Genomic DNA, 21,021 nt, shown 5'->3' with positions numbered 1-21,021 from the left:
ATTCATTTGAAGAATGCAAGTTATTTGTTAAAGGCATCAGCAGACATGTTCCTGAAATTATTAGGTATTGTATAGAAGCTAAATCCACCCATTTAGCTGCAAAATGTCATTTTTGCTTCAAGTGACAACTTTCTGTAGACTGGACAAATTGCTAGACTGATAGATACAGTATTTTTATTTATTTGCTGTTTGTTAACCGGGATGGTCCAACTGGGCATAACCCTTTTTCACCGGAGGCCCTGGGAGAAAATCTCCATAAAAACAACAGTAAGAATACAATGATATACAGTAGAAGACAATTTTGTGCAATTTGAACAAATATGGACAATTTTGATAGAGTAGAAGAAGAATTTTGTTTGACAGCATGCTGTCGTCAGTCATGCCATCAAAATAATTTTAAGTCAACCTATAAGTAACGGTTTTCTTTCCTTTTTATTTTTGCTGCCTACATTTCTTTTCTGCCCATGTTTACTGACTTTATTTCCTGGGCTACTGGTCCAACTTGAAGTTATGTATTTAAATAAAGCTCTATGTTTTGAACCCTTAGCACATGAAACGACATTTGGAACTATTTTTTTTTTATTAGAAAATTAATTTTGAATGAAAACACAATAGAGTCAAGTCAAAGCACTTTTTTAAGTGGGAGGAGGTGCCATTCAAAATGCCTGTTTATATAAAGTAACTCCATCGTCACATGATCAGGAAACTGTGGAGAAAAGGCAGAGACCACCTAAACTGAAAGCCCTTTTGCTGCAATATTCTCACATCACGTGCATAAATTGATTAAGACATGTTCAGCAGCAGCTATTCAGTAAATCCTAAAACACAAAAATCCCATGTTCCGGCAGCATAAAACCTTCGACATTGTCTTCTCTGAGACAGAGACATGTTTCCCTCTGGGTATACCACAACAAGGCCATTTTGTAGGCAGCCATCTGGGGTGGTTTCCTTTTAAGCCTCACTGCTTCCACCTGTGCCTGCTTATGTAGCTCTCAAGGTGGTGAGCATGCAGTGGTTAGTGTGAATGTGGTCACTTGCTTCTGTGATTGATATAAATCTAAAGATGCCATACCCCTTGTTATCAGAAATATCAGCGTAGTCTAAACAGGGATCAGGACAAAATAGAAGATTTATTTATTTATTGTATTTAAATGAGTGCAGGCAATATTCTGACATTATTAGCTTTTTTACAGATGTAATTCATGTTTTCAAGATATTACTGACGTATTGGGCATATGAGCAACTATTTTACAGACACACTTGGGCCTGGAAGGTGTGTTCTTCAGGTTGTGTTTTTTTTTCACAGCACATAGAAGGAGCTAGATATATATGTTAATAGTTTAACTATGTAGACTGTAAAGACAAATATAGTGCATTTATGTGACGTGCTGATCATAACAACCCTTCATATTTGTTTTACTTCTCCATTTAAGAATGTCTGTGATGCTGCATATACCATTCACTTATTCCCAAGCACTGCACTAAAGAGTTAAGTTGATTCTGGTCTGACTGATGACTGCTAACCAGCTCTCATTAGCTGGGTACTCAGGAAGAGTATAATAGTGTGCATATGCGCCACAGAGGTCATACCTCTGACACCGTTATCTCTTGTACACTCTTCACCGGAATTGTGATTGAATATGCTAGTGAAAAGTCTGTTATGACCACTTTGGCCGTGTGGTGCATTGTTCCTGAAGGATGTAACCAAGTTTTTAAATGTTAACTGGATACGGTAACAGAATCTAACCTAAGTAGTTTAGCTTCTTATGGGACAAATGTGTAGAATTTACTTATGTGGTTATGGATGTACTGAATACATTCCTGTTTTGGTGAAAGTCGACTTTTTTAAGTTGATTGCAAGGTCAACTATGATTTACATGGCCTGTGTTCACTTTAGTGGCCTGGGCACTGGAGGAGCCATTGAGTGAGAGGGGGAGAAGTGATAAGGCAATAGCCCCTTGTGTCTTTAAGGGGGGAGGACGGCTGTGCATGCTCAGGACACACTTTTACACAAGTGCTTGCTTCAAGGTTGGAAGGATGATGTTAGCCACAGAGGTGGATGACGTGGCTTAGCTAAAGCCCATTGCACAGTGATCCCGGACCATGATAATGGGAGTGACCAGAGGTAACCAGCAAAACTCCTGACTCCCCAGACAATACTGTGACACCTCCCTGTTGCTCAGTCCTGTTAAGAATGAGTGGAACATAGTGTAGGTCATTATGTGTATTTTACCTAGTCAGCCACTGTAGCTAGATAGCACGTGCATATAAGTTACTGAGCATGTGCAAGATCAGTGCATTTTGTATAATCAGAGTGAGTGTAGGCGTGAATGGAGATGCACATGCGAGTGTGTTTGAAGTAATGAGCCAGTGAGTTAGTATATGTTCCAGTTACAGTTCATGATGTGTTTATGTAAAATAAACAACTTGGAATCCATCCCGGTGCCTCAGTGTCTCATTCGAATACAAGAGACATGCGACACATAGGACTTCACCTCCAGTAAGAGTGAAAGGGCAGTTAGGCGCACTGGGTGGCGTCAGGATCACCCGGGGTCGGAGACAAAAAAATATTGGCATCTACATCTAGCTCCTTCTAGCAGTTGACAGCATATTACTGCTATAAAAAGAACTTTATGCCAGAGCAGCAGCCTGTGCAGGTGGAGTACCCAACTCTGCAAATTCTCAAGAAAAGGACATCTAAGTTATCCTCATCTGTTATGTTGAGTACTCTTTAAAACTGTACTTTAAAGTTAAATATTGAAAAACTGACTATTACTGAGGCATACTACATCATCTGTATTATGCATGTTGACTGAAAATATTCCTCTTTTGTTGTGTGTAGCTGAGTATACCTGTGCAGCAGAACTATACAGAGAAGTGTTGCGATCTTCTGAGGAACACAAAGACAAACTCAAGACAGATTCTCTGCAGGTGCGAGTTTGCATTGTTTTCTTGACTGTGAAATATTTTTGTTGTTAAAGAGAATTAAGTTTGCAGTGAAACTGTTTATCATAGCTCACAAAGCCGCTCAGTGTATGCTGATTATGATTGTCCTGATAAATACATTCATGTCCCCCATTATCAACACCAAATCATGTTATCCTGCTTTATCGAATAGGTCCTGCAACTGCTGCCTGAATGCACTCATTTATTTATTGTATTTATGTTTGTATTACTTTTTTATGGGAAATCAGAACTGTACAATGTATTCTGTACACTTCTAATGTCTCATTAAAAACAGTAAAACACAGTAGCTACATACACATATTTCCACTTGTTGCTTTTGTACACATACACTCTCCCCAAGCTGTGTTAGTAACTGCCCTGTGCTGGCATAGACAACAAGCCTCGTCACTCTTATCTCCAAAACATATCTTCTTTCTGGTTACAACTCTGAGATTTGATTGTGAGGAAAGTGGAAGAAGTGATGACCATTTCAATATATTTCATTTTGTTGCTCATAGCCACAAGTGCTGCCTCCCTGACAAGCTGTATCAGTAGTCAGGTAACAGTGATTATAGAAGGCTATTCTTTCACAGATATCCTGCCTCCCTACTCACCAGAAAGGAGAACCACCTTGTGTGCATCCCTCTGTCATTAGATTGTGAGGAAAGGGAAAGAAAAAACACACATTTGTTTATTATAAGTAGTACATAAATTGAGTGTTGCTGTGGGTAGTGTGTACTGTTATCACTGACCTCAGATGTATCTGGTTGCCTAATAAGAGTATTTAAAAAGACAAAAAAAAACAGCTAAACAACTTACTTGCCTAAGACATATTCTACAGTCCAACCATATCATTCACTTTAACGTACAAGTCTCTGCACTAGATCCTAAACCCACCATTAAGTTTCTGTTTACCGCATGTACTAATAGCCTGATGAGCTGCTAGAATAGCTTGTGTTTTCATCTTGGTTTAGCTCTGAGATTAAAACATGGAAGACTTTCTGCTATCTCAGCAAAACTTAATGGGCCACAGAGGAGACTGTGGCTGGCCAGACTGCAGACTACAGCCAGCAGATTCCTCATCCCAAGTACAGTTAGCAGCATTCTGAGTCTGGTGTTTGACTTGTCAGTCCTTCATAATCATTCTCATGAGGAACAGAGGTCATAAAGTTTTGTGTTTTCCAAGTATTTTAGTTGCATTTACTCTTTTATTGCTTTCTTGAGGTATTTATTTAGTCTTTAGTAGCCACAAATGTTTATTGCTTGACAACATTTTATATATATATATATATTTTTTTGAATACATAAAATCTGAAAACAAGCTACATTTGCTCTCAAAGACGCAAGAGTACTGAGGTGATATAATATTTTGTATTGGAACAACATAGGTTTTGCTCTTACTTGAGCTTTCTCGCTAGCAGGAGCTGTTCATTGGGAGGTCAGGTGCAGTGCTTAAATATCCATTGTGTCTAGAAAGGTAAGTACATTGCATTTTTCTTATCTTAACAAGACAGCTGAAATTGGAATTAGAAAGAGTGCAACTTAGTTGTTTTTTATGACAGCTGCACCTTAGAGACAGGCACTGTGTGTGTGTGTGTGTGTGTGTGTGTGTGTGTGTGTGTGTGTGTGTGTGTGTGTGTGTGTGTGTGTGTGTATGTGTGTCTGTGTGTCTGTCTCAAACTTTAGAGGAAAGTTTATGGCAAGCCATAAAAAGTACAATTGAGTAAAATCTTACCATAACAGTAGATGACTTCCTCTTCACTGTTATAGTATTCTTTACTATAGGAATCTCCCACCCAGAGCAACCCGTCATTCAGTCAGTATACCAAAGATCATGTATGTGTGGTACTCACACATTTGTTTTTTACACAGGATATAGGACATAGAAGGGGTGTACGGATGCAGTTACCCAGAACTGAATTGCCACAATAGAGAATAGTCCCCATAGGACAAAGGAGTCCATGCATATCCAGGAGAAAATACAGTAGAGAAAGGGAATACCCACAGAACAAAAGGGAATCCAAAACAAAAAACATAAACGAGGGGGTTGGAGGTAGGAAGTGAATACTACAACAGTGAAGTGAAGGACATCTACTGTTACAGTAAGATTTTACATAGCTGTACTATGTCCCTCTTATATTACAGTTGCAGTGTTCTTTACTATAAGGAAAGTAAAAAAAAGGTTAAGAAACAGAATGGGAGGTGGAAGCCTGTGAAGAGCCCTCAACAAACCCATACAAAATAATTCTAGAAAACCATATCCAGGTTTTAATGCTTAGAAAAGGTATGCACTGAAGACCAAATAACAGCTTCAAGGATGGAATTGGTGTCCATCCCCTTTAAGAAAGCACCAGAAGAGGCAACAGCCATAGTGGAATTAACTCTTAACAGACATAGGCAAAAATTTACCATGAAAAGAATAACAAAAGAAGTTGTCTTAGATATCCAGGAGGAAATGGCTTGGTTAGAAACAGCCAAATCATAGGAGCTAGGCATTTTGTGAATACCCTTAGAGTAGTATATAGGCTAAAGGGCAAAGCAGAGAACTGAAAATGAAAGGAAGAAACAGAGAAACGTAAAAACTTCCTGAAAAGAGAGTGAATAGGGATATGAAGGTAAGCATCTTTCAGATCCAAAGACACCAGAAAAGCCTGGGGCAGTAAAAGAGGAAACAGGGTTTGAAGAGAAAGCATCCAAAAAGAGGGGGCCTAGAGAAAGGTGTTGAGCAGGGATAAATCCAGAATAGGAGCCAAGTGGCCTGCTTAAGAACAACCAGGAACATTGCTGGAATGAAAACCCCTTCCCACTTGTGAAGGGGGAGCAGGTTGAAAGGTTCCTCGGTTCATCAGGGACCCTTGGACCTCTGGAAGATGAGGAAGGTGCTCTAGAGGAGGGTAAGTAACCCCTGAGAAAGGAAGGAGAGTTTTCCATACCATAAAGTAACCCTGATGGATGATGGAAAGAATCCAAGAGTCTGAAGTGAAGAGAAGCCTATTTAGAAGACAAAGGCACCTGGTGGGGTGGGGGGTGGGGGTTGTGAAAAAGAAGCAGGCTTTTCAGATAAAGGAGGCTTCTGGACCACAGGAGGAGGAGGAGGCTCACCTGCCCATCCTTCCTGCCCTTGGAGGCCTGGTGGGGTTGCTTGCGGACAAAAGCAGACCTGGTAGGATAATTCCTCTGGAACTTAGGGATAGGGGAGACAAAAATATGTTTAAGGTCCTGCAAGGCTGTTGAAGAGAAACAAGTCAGCAGCCGCAGTAGTCCCAAAAGATGTTTATTATCCAAAGGAGCATTTAACACTTTGGCTTTAATATCCTCAGGCAAAGACAGAGATGAAGCCAAGAATAACACCTCATGACAGACCCACATACTGCAGCCCTGGAAGAGACATCAGCAGCATCATAGCTACACTTGATAGAGTGGTGAGTAACTTGAGAAGTAGAACCTAAAATAGACAAGGCAGAAAATTTGTCTTCAGAATAAAGGAGATCAGCAGTAACCTGACAAGTCTGAGCAGTCAAGGCCAGAGCATACCTGGTCATGTGGATCTGGTAATTAATATCCCTAAAGGCCAAAGTAGAATCAATCTAAACCTTCTTACCAATCCCCTTCATTGTCCTACTGTCCTTATTAGAATGCAAAAGTTTGGAAGAGGGTAAGACCTTGAAAGTTTTTCAAAAGAGACTGACACCACAGCAGGATCAGCAGAAGGACACTTAAATAAAAAATTGTCAATCCTTGGGGACCTTACCAGGTTTTTTAGGAACAGGAAGCTGATAATCAGGAGACTTGGAAGCAGCAAGAAAGTGTCTAACAAGGCAGCAGCCTACAAAGGAGGACCTCTAGGTGGTTTAGGAGTATCTGTCTGAAGCAACTCATGATATCTCCTCAGAATAGCAGACATTTGAGAAGAATCCCACTTAAAATATTCCATCATCCTAACAATTGTGTCCTCAAAGGACAAATCTTCAAAAGGAGACTCAGGGCTAGTAGACTTCTCATCAGAACCATAAGCCAAAGACAAAGACATCTGTGAAGAATAGGATGGGGACCCCTCATCAGACTCTGAAACCATCTGAAAAATTTGGTTCCCTAGTGCAGTTAGAAGGGTAGAGATCCGAGGAAGAGCAGGCACCAAAACTCCTAGAGGAGGCATCAGGGCTATCAAGGCAGAAAACAAGCCCTGAGTAAACTCTTGCCATTCCCTTTGAGGATCTGTAGGACAGACTGAAACAAGCTTCATCTTTTGTCGTTATATTGTACTGTTGCCATATTCTTAACATGAGGGGGATTTCCCGCCTAGGGCAACCTGACTTCCAGCCAGTATACCAAAGCCGTTTACTACCTAAGGTACGCTGTATGTCACATGTATGCTTCTCTCATACGTAGGGCATAAAAGTACCTCTGGATGTACCATCCTCTGAACTTCCCTGCAGCCAGTCCAAATGCCATTTTGATCATCGGTCTGCTCACCCGAGTCGTTTCCTGGTGCATCAGGCTATTCAGATAAGTGACCAATTGGGGTTTACTTTTTCTTATTTACTGCTGCTTTTTGCTGTGAGTTTTTCTTGTCATCTAGAAAAGGGAAATGCCAGTGTGGGAGACAAATTCCACATAAAGATATTGAAGAGCAGTGATTGTTTTGCTTAGGGCTTACTCACGATCACAAAACTTGCAGTATTTGTCAGGCCTTTGTGCCTAAGACTTTACAAAGTCATCTGTCTTCTCTTGTGATTTATTTGAAAAATCATTGTCTTAAACCTTTAGCGAAAGATGCTATGGAGGGAACTTCTAGGCCTGACATTGAGTTTCACAGAAGAGAATGGACAAAAAAACAAGGTCAGACTCTTCCGCTTTGCCTCGTACATTGGACGTCTCTCTCTCGAGGCTGATGAAAGCCTGGAGGTTCGCCCGGTTCTGGGGTTGGATTCTTCGTCTGGGACCATTTCGGAGGCCACCATGGATCCAGTAACAGGCACATCCGCAGAAGCATTGCAGATGTTCATTTCTGATGGTCAGGGGGAACCAAGACTTGTTATTACTGAAGGGTCTTGGGGGGGGGGGTGCTCAAATTCTGGTGAGGGAGGAAGTTCCAACAACACGAGTGTAGGCCGACCTCTGGCCCTTCCACTTTTCATAAGGTAGATGTCCAATTAAAGAAAAGCAAAAGACAAAGCATGTTCTTCTAGGGGCCCTCAAAGTGGGTGGCAAAATTTCACCTATGGCTTATTTAATGCCCTTATGGCTCTGAAGTGTCTTTCTGGGGTCTCTGTTACTGCTCCTCCGTAGACATCTTCCCCTCACAAGAGGATAAGGGAGCAGGATTCTTCTGATGAAGAGGTTTTCTCGGATGAGGAATCTTTGGCCTATTCCACCCAAATTCCATCACCTGTAGAGTATGCTTCTCCTGAAGATGAATCTACTGGTCCAGAATCTCCTATTGATGAGATTACTTTTGGGAATACTATTGCTAAAATGAGGGAGTACTTCAAGTAGGACTGCTGCCAAGTTTCGGATGTGCAAAGGAGATATTATGAGCTCCTACAAGTGGAGTCTCCTTTGCCATGTGCTGTACCTCCAGTTTTGCCTGCTTTTCTTCAGCATCTCAGTCTCCTGATTATCATCCCCCTGCTCCTAAGAAGCCTGACTGTTTCTAGAAAGTGCATGATGATTGCAAATTTCTGTACAAGTGCCCATCTGCTGACCCTTCTGTGGTCTCTCTGGCTTCAGCTAAGTCTTCTAAATTGCTCCCAACCACTAAACTTCTTCCCTCTGTTAAGGAAAGCAGGACATTGAAAAGACTAGGAAAGAATGTCTATACTTCTGCCACCCTTGCCTTTCATGTTAAGTACCAAACTCATATGACTAGATATGCTTTGCCTTGCCTTTCCCAGGCTACTTACACTATTTCTGACCTTTCAGATTCTCAGGGGGAAAACTTCTGTCTTGTCTTTGTTAAGGGCTTCCTCTCGGGTAGCTCGCCATTCTATTAAATGCAGCTGTGAAAGTAGAAGCTTCATCTACAGCTGCTGGTTCAGGATCTGTATTGACAAGGTCTTCCTGGCTAAGGCTTCAACCACTGCCAGGTGACATAAAAGCTAAATTGGTGGATGCTCCTTTAGACAGCAATGGCTTGCTTGGTACTGCTGCTGCTGACTTGTTTGTCTTTGCAGGAGAGAGGCAAGGAGTTACATCTTTTGGTATCTCCTGTGCATAAGTTCCAAAGGAATTATCCTTCCAAGCCAGTTTTTGTTTGAAGACAGACCTGTCCTCCTCCAAAAAAGTAAGAAAAATGGAAGGAGGACTCCTCCACCTAAGACTACTCAGACATCTTCTGCACCAAAGCAGCCCTTTCCTGATAAACTAGGTAGTGTATGACTACCACTCTTCTCTCAGCCTCATTCCTGTCTCACTTCCTCTCTCTCTCTCTCTCTCTCTCTCTCTCTCTCTCTCTTCACCTCAGGAATGGTTACATTTATTCCCAGAAATATTTCAGGAACTATTAAATCAAGGACATATTCTACAGGTTCCACAGAATCAGTGGGGAAAATTATTTTACTCAAGAATGTTTCTGGTGCTAGGAAAGGAGGGTCGTTGTAGACCTGTTCTGGGTCTTTCACACCTAAATACTTTTCTGAAGGTTTCTTCCTTTTGCATTCTGTCTCTCCAGACTTTACTTCTTCCTCAGGCTTTCATCGCCTCTCTGGATATCAAGGATGCCTACCTTCACATACCTGTTCATCCCCTTTACAGGACATTTTTATGTTTGTTGCTTCTTCGCATTTTCAGTTCTCTGCTTTACCCTTTGGCCTTTCTACTTCTCCAAGGGTATTCCCCAAATGCCTAGTTCCTGTGATTACTTTTTGCAGGCTTCAAGGCATCCAATTGTTTCCTTACCTGGGCAATCTCCTGTTCCAAGCATCCTGTCCAGAGACCTTACTGCAAATCTTCCAGTTTGCAATTACTCTTTTTCAAAGTCTGGGGTTCACAATGAAATTCAAAAAGTCATCTCCAGCACCTTCTCAGGATCATGTTTTTCTAGGATGTAGGATTCAGACAGTACTCATGCTGGCATCCCTGTCTCCACCAACGGTTTTGAGTCTAATTGGCAAACCACGGCAGAAAAGCATCAAAATAAAGAAAAAAGACCACCAGGCTGTAAAATCCACACACTTTGAGTCTAATTGCCTACTTTCAAAATGTTATTCCTCTGACCTCTGTCACAGCCAGAGAGGTTCTGAGACTTCTGGGATTTACGGCATCCACCATCTCTACGTTACCTTTAGGCAAACTCCACATGAGGATATTTTAGTGGTTCCTGAAGTCAGTCTGGCAACAGCTTGTGCATCCCCTAGAATATGCAATTCCTCTTCTTCCCTGTCTAAAGAAGGAGCTTCGATGGTGGGTTCAGCAGATGTCTCTGAACCCACACCTTCCCTTTCATCCACCTCTACATCTCAAGAACTGTTCACAGATGCCTCAGAGGTAGATTGGGTAGCACCCTTTGGCACAGCAAGAGTGCATAGAGTCTGCTTCCCTCTTCAACAAAAGGAGCACATCAGCATCGAAGAGATGAGTGCTCTTGTTTGCTCTGCAGGCCTTCCATCCTCTTTTTTTTCCATACAAGTAATGTACGCGCAAACAAGATCATAAGGCTTTGGTATAGTGGACGAATGCCGGGCTGTCCTTGGCAGGATATCCCTATAGTAAAGAATACTGCAACAGCGGTGTAGAAGGACATTTAAAGGTTCTCCCAACATGTTGATTTAGCCAGTATTCATGTAGCAGAGAAGATAAGTCAAGAAACTGTTCTGGCATTTAATAGGAAAATAAATCACAATAAAAGAGATTTGTAGGGAGATTAGTAACATCCAGAGAAGGAAAACAAGAATGTATAATCAGTCTGTGTAAACAAGTGGTCTTTCTCAGTAAAGTGTTTTGGATACAGACAATTTGAATTTGCAATAATATACAGTTAATGGTGAAGTGATGTGTTATGAAAAGGTCAGGGACTACTTGGACAGTAAGATACTAAGTGCACTGTACAGGCTGTGGTTTAGCAAAAATAAAAAAGAAAGAAAGAAAATTTGTTGACCTGTCAGTGAAAGTTCTGTTAGATAAATGTGAAGAACAGCAGCAGTACTGAACAGGTTTTGTTATACTGTCAAAATTGTCTGAATAATTAAGGCCTTACTGTTAAGTTTATGGTTACTAATGTTCTGACTAGAATATTGCCTTATTTGATAAATACTACTTTCTTGTCATTAGTAAAACAGTATACCTGTCAACTGTCTAGATTTTTACAGAATGTTCCTAGTTTTGTCTCATTTTTTTAGCTGTTACTAATAAAATCCGTGTTTTTTTTGGAAAATTATTGAGGATTGAAATCACTAAATAATAACATACATTTGAGTTTTAGACTATGTATCCTTCAAAAAAATACATGCTAGCATGCGTCTTTTTATTATAGGAACTTTCTAAGCTTCTAAGGACATTATTTAACATCTGTTGGGCCCTTGTCCCCTCATTATTTTGGGCTTATCCAGATTTATTATGTTAAGAAGTTGAGAGGCGTGTAAAACACAGGTGCCAAAAACGCAAACCCCGTATGTCTTACAATTATTAACTTTCTGAGACGGTCAGCATTTTGGATTCAGGGTAAATTCATAATAGTCATTCATTACCAGAATTAAAAAAAAAAAAAATATATATATATATATATATATATATATATATATATATATATATATATATATATATTGCTTGTGCTTCATTTTGTTCGTGTCCACTGTTAGAAGTATTATAGTATCTCCTAAAACCAGGATTCATGTTTAGGCTACCTACTGCCAAACTGAACAACTGAATTAGCTTAATCTCTGCTAGTCTTTACAAAGGTATACAGAAATACGTAACTGACATGTCTGATAGAATGATCACAAAAGGAGAATGTGCTGCCACTGGCTCGTCAGTCATTTTGCATGTAATTGGGTGTCTGTGAGTTTTCATCCTCATTTCTGAGCATCTCTTGTATATAACCTGTCTCTGGACATTTCTTTGCATTGGATTAGTTAAACTACATTTTCAGAAGTGAATGCAAAGGATCTGTGTATTAGCAATAAGGGAAAGGAAGGGAAGAAGTCAAATGCCATCATGGAAGCATCAAATAGAGAAAACTATAAAGCAGTTACGATAAGAAGTGTCATTGTTAGCAGAGTATAGAAGAGGGAACAGATCAACAAAAATATTTAAAAAGATCGCTGTGATTAAGAGCAACATGCGTTATCAGAACAGACAAGAATCTGTCATACACAATTACAAATAATAAAAAAGATATCAACACAAGCAAATAACTTCGAAGATATGCAGATAAATATAAAGGAAAGAGTACAAAATAATCAATTCATTGATGACCCAACATAGTTTTATAGAGAACTGGGAAATAATGCAAAAGGAATAGAAATACCACCAAATAAGTAGTAGTAGATACCTGTTGGACAAATATCTATGACTAGCCTGTGGGACTTAAAAAAGAATATGACAGTGATGCTGAATGAATGGAAGATGTAAAAGAAACAGTAAGAAGTTAAAATGTATAGGTTATAAAGTGGGATGGAGTAATGGCCAGAGAAATTGAAACAAAATTAAGTAAAGCTCCGTATTATAAAACCACAGGCCCAAATGCAGTATCTAACTTCTGGCTGAAAGTATTAACAATTTTACACAAAGATTTAGCCCTGATTAAGAACTGCTTATATGCCCATCCTGAACAGACACCAACCTGGTTAACAGGAAAAACGATACTCCTCCTTAAGAGTTAACCTGTAAGCTATTCTAAAAACTACAGATGAATATAACTTGCCTTCTGATGATGTATAAACTATGTATTGGATTTGATGGTGACAATTTATAGTGATTAAGAAGAAAACTCAGTCATGGCTATAGAACAAAAGGGTAACAAAAGAAAGCCATGTGGATGAAAGGATTGTTTCTTGCTAAATAATGTCATAATCGAGAATTGTAAAAAAGGGGAATAATCCAAGTATGGCATAGGTAGATTACCAAAAAGCATTTGACAGCATCCCACATTCATGGATAAGTGTGCTTAGAGGTCAATTAAATTACAGTAACAAGACACTTTGCAGTTAAGCCATGATAAATGACAAATTATCATCTCGGGCATAAAAATTTAAAGGGGATTCTTTTGTCTTTCCCTTAACCCATTCAGCTTTCTACTTAACAGATTAGGTCATGGTTACAATTTGACCCCCAGAAAACAACCAAGTGTAAAGACTTCTGGTCTTTTTTTTTTTTTTTTGTGGATGACTTAAAACTACAGGTGAGGAGGTGAAAGCACAACTGCAAGTGGATAAAACTTCCTCAGATGATATAAGAATGTTATTGGGTCTTGATAAAATGTGCAAAAGCAACATTTAAATCAGGAAAGCTGCAGCACCAAGAAAATATTAGTCTGGGACAGGAATGTGATATAAAGGAACTTCAGGAGGATGTCTGTGAATTGATAAAAGTATTGACAATAAAACGTGAGTAAATGCAAACAAAACTCTGTAAGGAATACTTTAGAAGACTAGAACAAATACTGAAAGCAGTCTTGCCATCTAGGAACAAAGTCCAAGCTATAAACCAATTTGCTCTTCCTGTTCTAACTTACAGTTTTGAGGTGATTGACCAGCCCCAAAAGGTGTTAGATCCGTTGGACAGGAAAACGAGAAAAACCCTTTATATTTACCAAATGTTTAAAAAAAACAGTTGTGTGTATACCAAGATTATATATTCCTCATTCTGAAGGAAATACGGGCCTCCTCAAAAATGATTACATGTATAGATCTGCAGTCGTAGGACTGCATACATATCTGCTGACTTCACCAGGTCCAAACATAGTGAACGTTTTAAAACATGAGTAGAAGTCTAAGATGACTTCCCTGCTTAGTTTAATAGAAGCATATTGGTGTCAAGCAGGAATGAAAATCAAACCAGAATTAGACAAAAAAATCAGGGAGCAACTGAATATGTCAAAAAACAAAAGAAAGAATATAAGAAGCAGCAGCAGGTGAGACGTGGAAAAGACCTCATTTCGACAAGGATCTGACACAGGAATGGTTAGGGGGAGGTCTCTTTAAACCAAATACACCATACTGGTAGGCCAACATAACGCATCAGAGATACTTCAGGTACAGCTAACAATTGGGTAAGACAGCGATTCAGGTCGTAGCCTGCTGTAGGTCCCCAACCATGTCCCAAGACTCACACTCCACGTTCCTAAGCACCCTGGAGAATATTAGGGTCCAACCTAACACTCTCATACTGGGCGACTTCAACTACCCCTCCATTAACTGGGAAAACTACTCGTGTACCAAATACACTTGCCCAATGTTTCCTGGAATTCATTAATTCCAGTGCCCTGGACCAGCTCATTCTTACCCCCACTAAAGGTAACAACATCCTTGACCTGGTCATTACTAACCTGAGTGACCTTTGCTGTACACCAATAGTTAACTCCTCCCTGGTTAGATCCAGCCACAAACTAATCACCTTGGAAATCCACCCCCCCCCCCCCCGCAAAGGTAAATGAAAAATTTCTTCAAAGCTAACTTTGTGCTCCTAAAAACAGATGTAGCTAACTTAACGGCACCCATGCAAATGGAGAATAGTTGCATGACTGCAAATCATACACCATTGCACTGTATGAGCACATACACAAATGCATGGATCTCGCCATACCCAATAGAACCAAGACGCTCTCCTCCAAAAAAAAGGAAGCCAATCTGGTGGTCCTGTGCCATAAACAAACTCTACAACAGAAGGAGGAAACTGATGCAGAATAAAGTGAAGTCCCAAGACTGGAAGTCATGAGTGGAATCCCATAGGGTCCTCTCCTGTTTGGTATCTACTTCTCTGAAGTCCACGCCAACACGAAGGGACTCTGGCTGACAAAGTTTGCAGACAGTTGCAAGTTGGGAGCTAAAAGATGAAAGGTTAATACTGGTGGCCCAAGATAGTAGACTGCATATATGTTGGTTTACAAAGTCCATTGAACATGTGGGAGAAATGGACAAATGCAGTTGTTTTGTAACAGAACCTGAAACAGTCACACATCTTGCCACTGGGTGTAATACACTGTGGCAGAGGGCCTGTATACTGAAAGGTATATTAATGTGACAAGACTGTTGCATTGGGGATTGTGCAGGCATTACACTACTGTATTGACATAACTGAAAAGCATTGGAAACATGATCACAAAGCTTTATAGAGAGTGATGTTTATATCACATGGAATCACCCTTTACCAACAGTTCATAAAGTAGATGAGAGATGTAGTAGTAGTTGATGAAAAGAAGACAAAAGTGCAGTGATTACAGTGTCTTAATTAGAGAGAAACACAAAGTCATAAAATACAATGGTTTGCAGGCAGAAACAAGGGAAATATGGAATAAGGATACCCAGACAGTTCCAATAGTAGTAGGAGCAACGGTTCTCAAATACATGAGTTTACAGTCGTATTTAGATATGCCGTCATTTGAAGGCTTGTTGGCAAGGTAAGTGTCCATAGCAGGAGTCTGTATGAGATGGAAAAGTGACATAGAGCTGTAAGGCATTAGAATTCAAGTCCTTGATTTTCTTAATGAGGAAACATTGAAGCCTTTCAAGTTGGAATATGCATTTGGACAGGTATATGCCAAAGTGTGCAGTATATTTTGTTATGTGCCTGAGCGGTGGATTGGGATGATGACTTCTCTGGACCTAGAGGATATATGATTGGTAATCAGCTGGGCTAGCTAGAAGGACTTTCTCATGATTGTTGGTACATGCTAATGAAAGAAGAACTCGTTGCTTGCAAAAATGCCCAGGTTCCTGATAACTGCATCAGTTTTGGATGGTATGTTGCATATATGGTAGGTGCATGGATGCTTGCGTTATCCAAAGGACATTACACTACACTTTTTAGCATTTATCTTTTGATCATAGTCCTGGCTCCATTTGTTTGTATGTGTTGAGCCCTCTTATAGGATTTCAGAGAGTGATGATGGTTCCAAGTTTGCAGTCATCTGCATTCTTTGTCAACCAGAGACCCTTGTCATCAGCAGGAATATTGGAGAAAGAAAGAAATACCAAATGGAAGTGGCCACAGTATAGAGTCCGAGGGGACATCACTAGTAACAGGCCTTTTAGTGGAGAGTGTGCTTCCAATCTTGTTTGAGCTGTGTCTGTGTGCCAGTTTGTTGTGATGTGGGCAACATAAGCATTTACATTTAGTTAGATTAGTTTGTGTGTAATTTTCAAGTCTTGAATGGTATAAAAGATCTTGGCCAGGTCTAAGTTGTGTGCACTTACTTGCTCTTATCCAGTGATTCTTTGACCTTTCTCAAAAAAGTTCACTAGGTTAAGTAGGCAGGATTTTCCCTTCAGAAACCCTGATAACTTTCAATCAAGGGATTCTGTTTATATGGTCCATACTCGTGTTCCATCATGTTACGGATAAGATTGATGAGGCTTATCATTCTGTAGTTGCCAGGTTCAGTAGTGAGCTTGCCCTTGTATAGGGGGACAACGACAGCTGTTCTTTACACCTCTAACATGAAACCATTTGAGAGGCTGAGTCTGATCATCTTTTGGAGCGGATCAGTGGGACAGTGCTTCATACTGACGTGATAGCACCTCAGCACACTGTCAGGACCCATTGAGCTAGCATTTTTTTTAAGTCTTTGAGAAAGCATTTTAAGCTTCCACAGAGGTGATCTATGAGAGTATGTTGATAATGATGTCTTGCATAGGGATGCTGGGTGGTGTACCTGGGAAGATTAAACTAAATTTATGTGCTAATATGTTATCCTAGGGAGCTGAGTGAATGTTACTGTTATGTAACAACTCAGTACAATGCTGGGTGTTCTTACAGTTTCTGATGTAGCTGAAGAAGGACTTGAATGTTCTTCTTGTAAACCACTGTTGCAGTCAACTTCAATGATCTGTGTCACAAGAGAAGTTCTGTGTCTGGCCAGAGTTTCAGAGCTTTTCCAGTCCTCTGCTCCGACCCTTATGTCATTTGCCTTGCAGTTCTCCCTGTCATGTTGTAAAAGGGTACGAATTGTAAGTCGTCTTTAGAGCTTTCTTGCATTATGCAGGTGTTTGTTAGTCCTTCGGGCCAGGCCTAGAGTAGAATAGCAGATAAGTACCCCTTAGGGGACTTTCATTTTCTTCTTTGTAGAGTCCCTTATTGAAGGGGTTATATCACTAATTATTTTCTTTTTTCCTTTATCCTTTTTTTCCTCTGTGCCGGCTGACTATCAAACCTCCCTAGTGGTATATGGCCCATTCTTTCCATGGTGGCGAGGATCATTCTTAGATGTCCTTCCATTCTCATGTTGCAGTATTCTTACTGTGGGATCCTTTGCCTCAGGCGACCCGAATGTTGGCTCCTATATAAAAGCTTAAGCCTGGTTGCTGTTGATGTGTGGGACGTCACACATAGGGCCGTAAACCAGGGGCCTTAAATTTGACTTGTGCATGCACATACCTCAGAACTTTTCTGCCACAGTTGAACATCAGATTGATCGCATTGCACCTCCATCAAACCGTCTAAAGCTAAGTACCTTGTTGGGGATTTCTTACTTGTGTTTCTTGCTTGAGCTTGGTTAGCTTGTTTGTTATTAAATGATGTCCACTAAGAAAGATAAATGCCAATGCAGGCGTCAAATTCCGCATAAGGACTCCCATGATCATTGTGTGTTTTGTCTAGGCTGGGAACATGATCATATTTCCTGCGCCATCTGCCAAGCCTTCATCCCTAAAACTCTTACAAGCCATCTGGCTGCCCTTAACCTGTATTTAGAAAATCAAAGGCTTAAGAAGTTAGCTCTTAGGATGGATCTGGAATTGGTTGCCCAGGTGGGACCGCCAAAGAAAAAGCCCAGAGCTTCATGGCCTACTACCTCTGCCTATCCGTTGTTGGATGCCCCACCAGCCACTGATATAGGGTTTGAGGGACATCCATTAGAGCTGTCCGCTTCTACGGCTCCCTTTGAGGAAGCAGTTTCTGAAATAACAGCCGGCAGGTCCACGGAGATAACTCAGACTTTGGTTAGTTCCAAACACGAGGGAGAACCAGACTCCACCGGGTGTCCTTCTGGACTGCAGGAATCCGAAGTTTCTTCCTCTGGTCAGGCCCCAGAATCTAGGCCTACTGTTTCTCCCAAAGCTACACCATTAAAAAGAAAGCGAAAAATTAAACATTTGTCTTTTCCTCCTGTTAGTCAACCAGACTGGCAATCCTTCACACTGTCCCTGATGCAGGCCTTCATGGCCCTTAGGCCTATAGCCTCCTCAGCCCTCTCTATTCCAGTGCTCAGCCTTAGGCCTGATTCTGCTACTGCAGTCTTGTCCTCCATTCCCCAGGATGAAGAAGAAGAGGCTGTCTCCTCTTCCTCAGAGGAATCCATCACTTACTCATCTCAAATAGCCTCAGCACTAGAATATTACCCTCCGGATGAGGATTCCATTGAAGGAGACTCCCCTCTAGAGGACATCACATTTGGCGAGACTATCACTATGATGGGATACTGCTGAAATGACAGAAACCCAAAAAATATACTTTGAATTGCTGCAGGTTGAATCTCCCTCCCTGTCTGCTATTCCTCTAGTGATCCCTGCATACCTTGATGCTTTTGCTCATTGCTATAAGAACCCTGACTCACAGCCACCTGCTCCAAGGAGACCAGATCGTTTCTACAAGGTGCCTGATGATCAAAAATTCTTAATAAAACCACCGCTGGAGGACCCTGCTGTGCTAGCTGTGTCCCCAGATAAACAATCCAGATTGATCTCTTCTTAGTCTCTTTTACCTCTGATAAAGACAGTAAAGTTATGGATAGGCTGGGCAAAAAGACTTACACCCATTCCACCCTACCCTTCAGGACAATCAACTATCAAGCCCATATGGTTAAATATGCCTTGAACTTGGTATCCCAAGCTACTACTCTTCTGTCCTCCATGCCTGACTCTCCTAACAAGACCGAAGTGGCATCTAAGCTGTCCCTGGCATCCCAGGTGGCCAGGCACTCTATTAGATGAAGTTATGATGCAGCAGAGGCCTCTGCTTGATCAGCTGCTACTGCTTTTGTACACTCTGTAGATACTCCTGGCTAAGGCTCCAGCCATTAGCAGAAGATTTTAAATCAAAGATCTTGGACGCTCCACTGGATCAGAATCTTCTGTTTGGTAAACAGTCTGCAGACTTGTTCAAGATCCTGCAGGAGAAAACCAAAGAACTACAAGACATTAAGCACCTGCTAGTATCTCCTATACCTAAGTACTGTAGAAACTACCCTGCCAAAACTTCTTATGTTAGAAGGGCCCCTTCTGCAACCACCCCTTCATCTGCCAGGCATAGAAAAGGTACTAGGAGGCAACCTTCTTCTAGGAATACCGCATCTTAGCCTATCCAAAGACTGTCCTTTCAGGATAGGACTAATGGCAACAATGTGTCACTGTCTTGCCCACCTCCCTCTGTCTACCTGTCTCTCTCTCTCTCTCTCTCTCTCACACACACACACACACACACACACACACACACACACACACTGTCTGCCACTTTGGAAGGAAATCACCTCAGACTGCTGGGTGCTGGCAGTAGTGGAAAAGCAATATTACCTATCTTGGCAGGAAAGACCCACCCCACAGGGCATTCCCTTCCCACCCAAAAATCAACTTCACCTTATTCCCGACATTATACAGGACTTACGACAACAAGGGACCATAGAACCTGTCCCTCCTGGACTAGAAGGAAGGGGTTTTTACTCCAGACTTTTCCTTATACCAAAAAAGGATGGACCATGGAGACCAATCAAAGACTTATCCGTCCTAAACCTTTTCTTAAAAGTCCCTTCCTTCAGAATGCTGTCCCTTCACACCCTGCTTCCACTATTGCCACCCCAAGCATTCATGGCCACTTTGGACCTGAAGGAAGCTTACCTCCACATCCTCATACACCCAGACCACAAGAAATACTTATGTTTTACTGGACCTTGCTCTCATTTTCAATTTACTGCCTTGCCCTTTGGTTTATCCACTCCACCAAGGGTCTTCACCAAATGACTGGTTCCCTCCATAACATTCTGCAGGACCAGGGGCATACAGATGTATCCCTCTCTAGACAATATTCTAATCCTTGCCGACAAAAAGGAAACCCTCAAAAAACATATGCAGTTCTCCATGACCCTTCTTCAGGGGTTAGGCTTCACTCTGAACCTCTCCAAGTCCTCCCTGTCCCCAGAGCAAGACAAAGTCTTCCTGAGTTGCGGGATTCAGACAGACCTAATGAAAGCCTTTTTGCCTAGAGACAAAGTAGTCTCCTTGACAAATTATTTCCAGGACCTCCTCCATGTCTGCCAGCTGTCTGCAAGGCACTTTATACGCCTTCTGGGTCTCATGGCAGCCACCATTCCTATGCTACCTCTAGCCAGGATGCACACGAGGAAGCTGCAGTAGTCTTTAAATAATGTGTGGTCCCAGCACAGCCATCCTGTGGAATACCAAATACCCTTCCTTCCTTCCCTGTCTACAAACAGAACTGAGATGGTGGGTACAACAGGTTCACCTGAATCCAGGACTACTACACCTACCACCAACACCAGCTCAGCATATGCACACAGATGCCTCGGATCTGGGCTGGGGGGCTGCTATCAAGGGCCTCAAGGTACAAGCACCTTGGCAGGCTCCCCTCCTGAAAAAAACATCAGCGTCAGGGAAATGGTGGGTGTTTGTTTAGCACTGAAGACTTTTCTCCCAATCCTTCAACCGGGCTCTCTACTGCTTTTCACAGACAACACCACTGTTATGTGGTATGTCAACAAACAGGAGGGGACCAGGTCTTACCTCCTCTGTAGTCTAGCAATGCAGCTTTGGGAATTAGCCTCAAAGAACAACTTATCTCTGCAGGCAGCATGCATTCCCTCACAGGACAACCAGCAGGCGGATGCTCTAAGCAAATCATTCTCTCTACATCACAAGTGGATGTTACACAGAGAAGTTTTTCAAGATATAGTCCACTGGTGGGCTATGCCAC

At 41.4% G+C, this 21,021-nt stretch overlaps 1 protein-coding gene across 1 annotated transcript in view; it reads left to right on the top strand.

Moving 5' to 3' along the window:
• SHPRH (SNF2 histone linker PHD RING helicase) overlaps positions 1-21,021 on the top strand; it is a 1,609,144-nt gene that overhangs the window by 614,467 nt on the left and 973,656 nt on the right. Inside the window, exon 15 of the mRNA XM_044068807.1 lies at positions 2,843-2,931. Within this exon, the coding sequence (XP_043924742.1) occupies positions 2,843-2,931 (89 nt within the window). The remainder of the gene's footprint in view (positions 1-2,842; positions 2,932-21,021) is intronic.

The sequence above is a fragment of the Protopterus annectens genome, chromosome 1.part0 (genome assembly GCF_019279795.1).
Source record: "Protopterus annectens isolate FY-2018-M chromosome 1.part0, PAN1.0, whole genome shotgun sequence".
Taxonomy (NCBI): domain Eukaryota; kingdom Metazoa; phylum Chordata; order Ceratodontiformes; family Protopteridae; genus Protopterus; species Protopterus annectens.
This window is presented reverse-complemented; position numbering and strand designations above follow the sequence as displayed.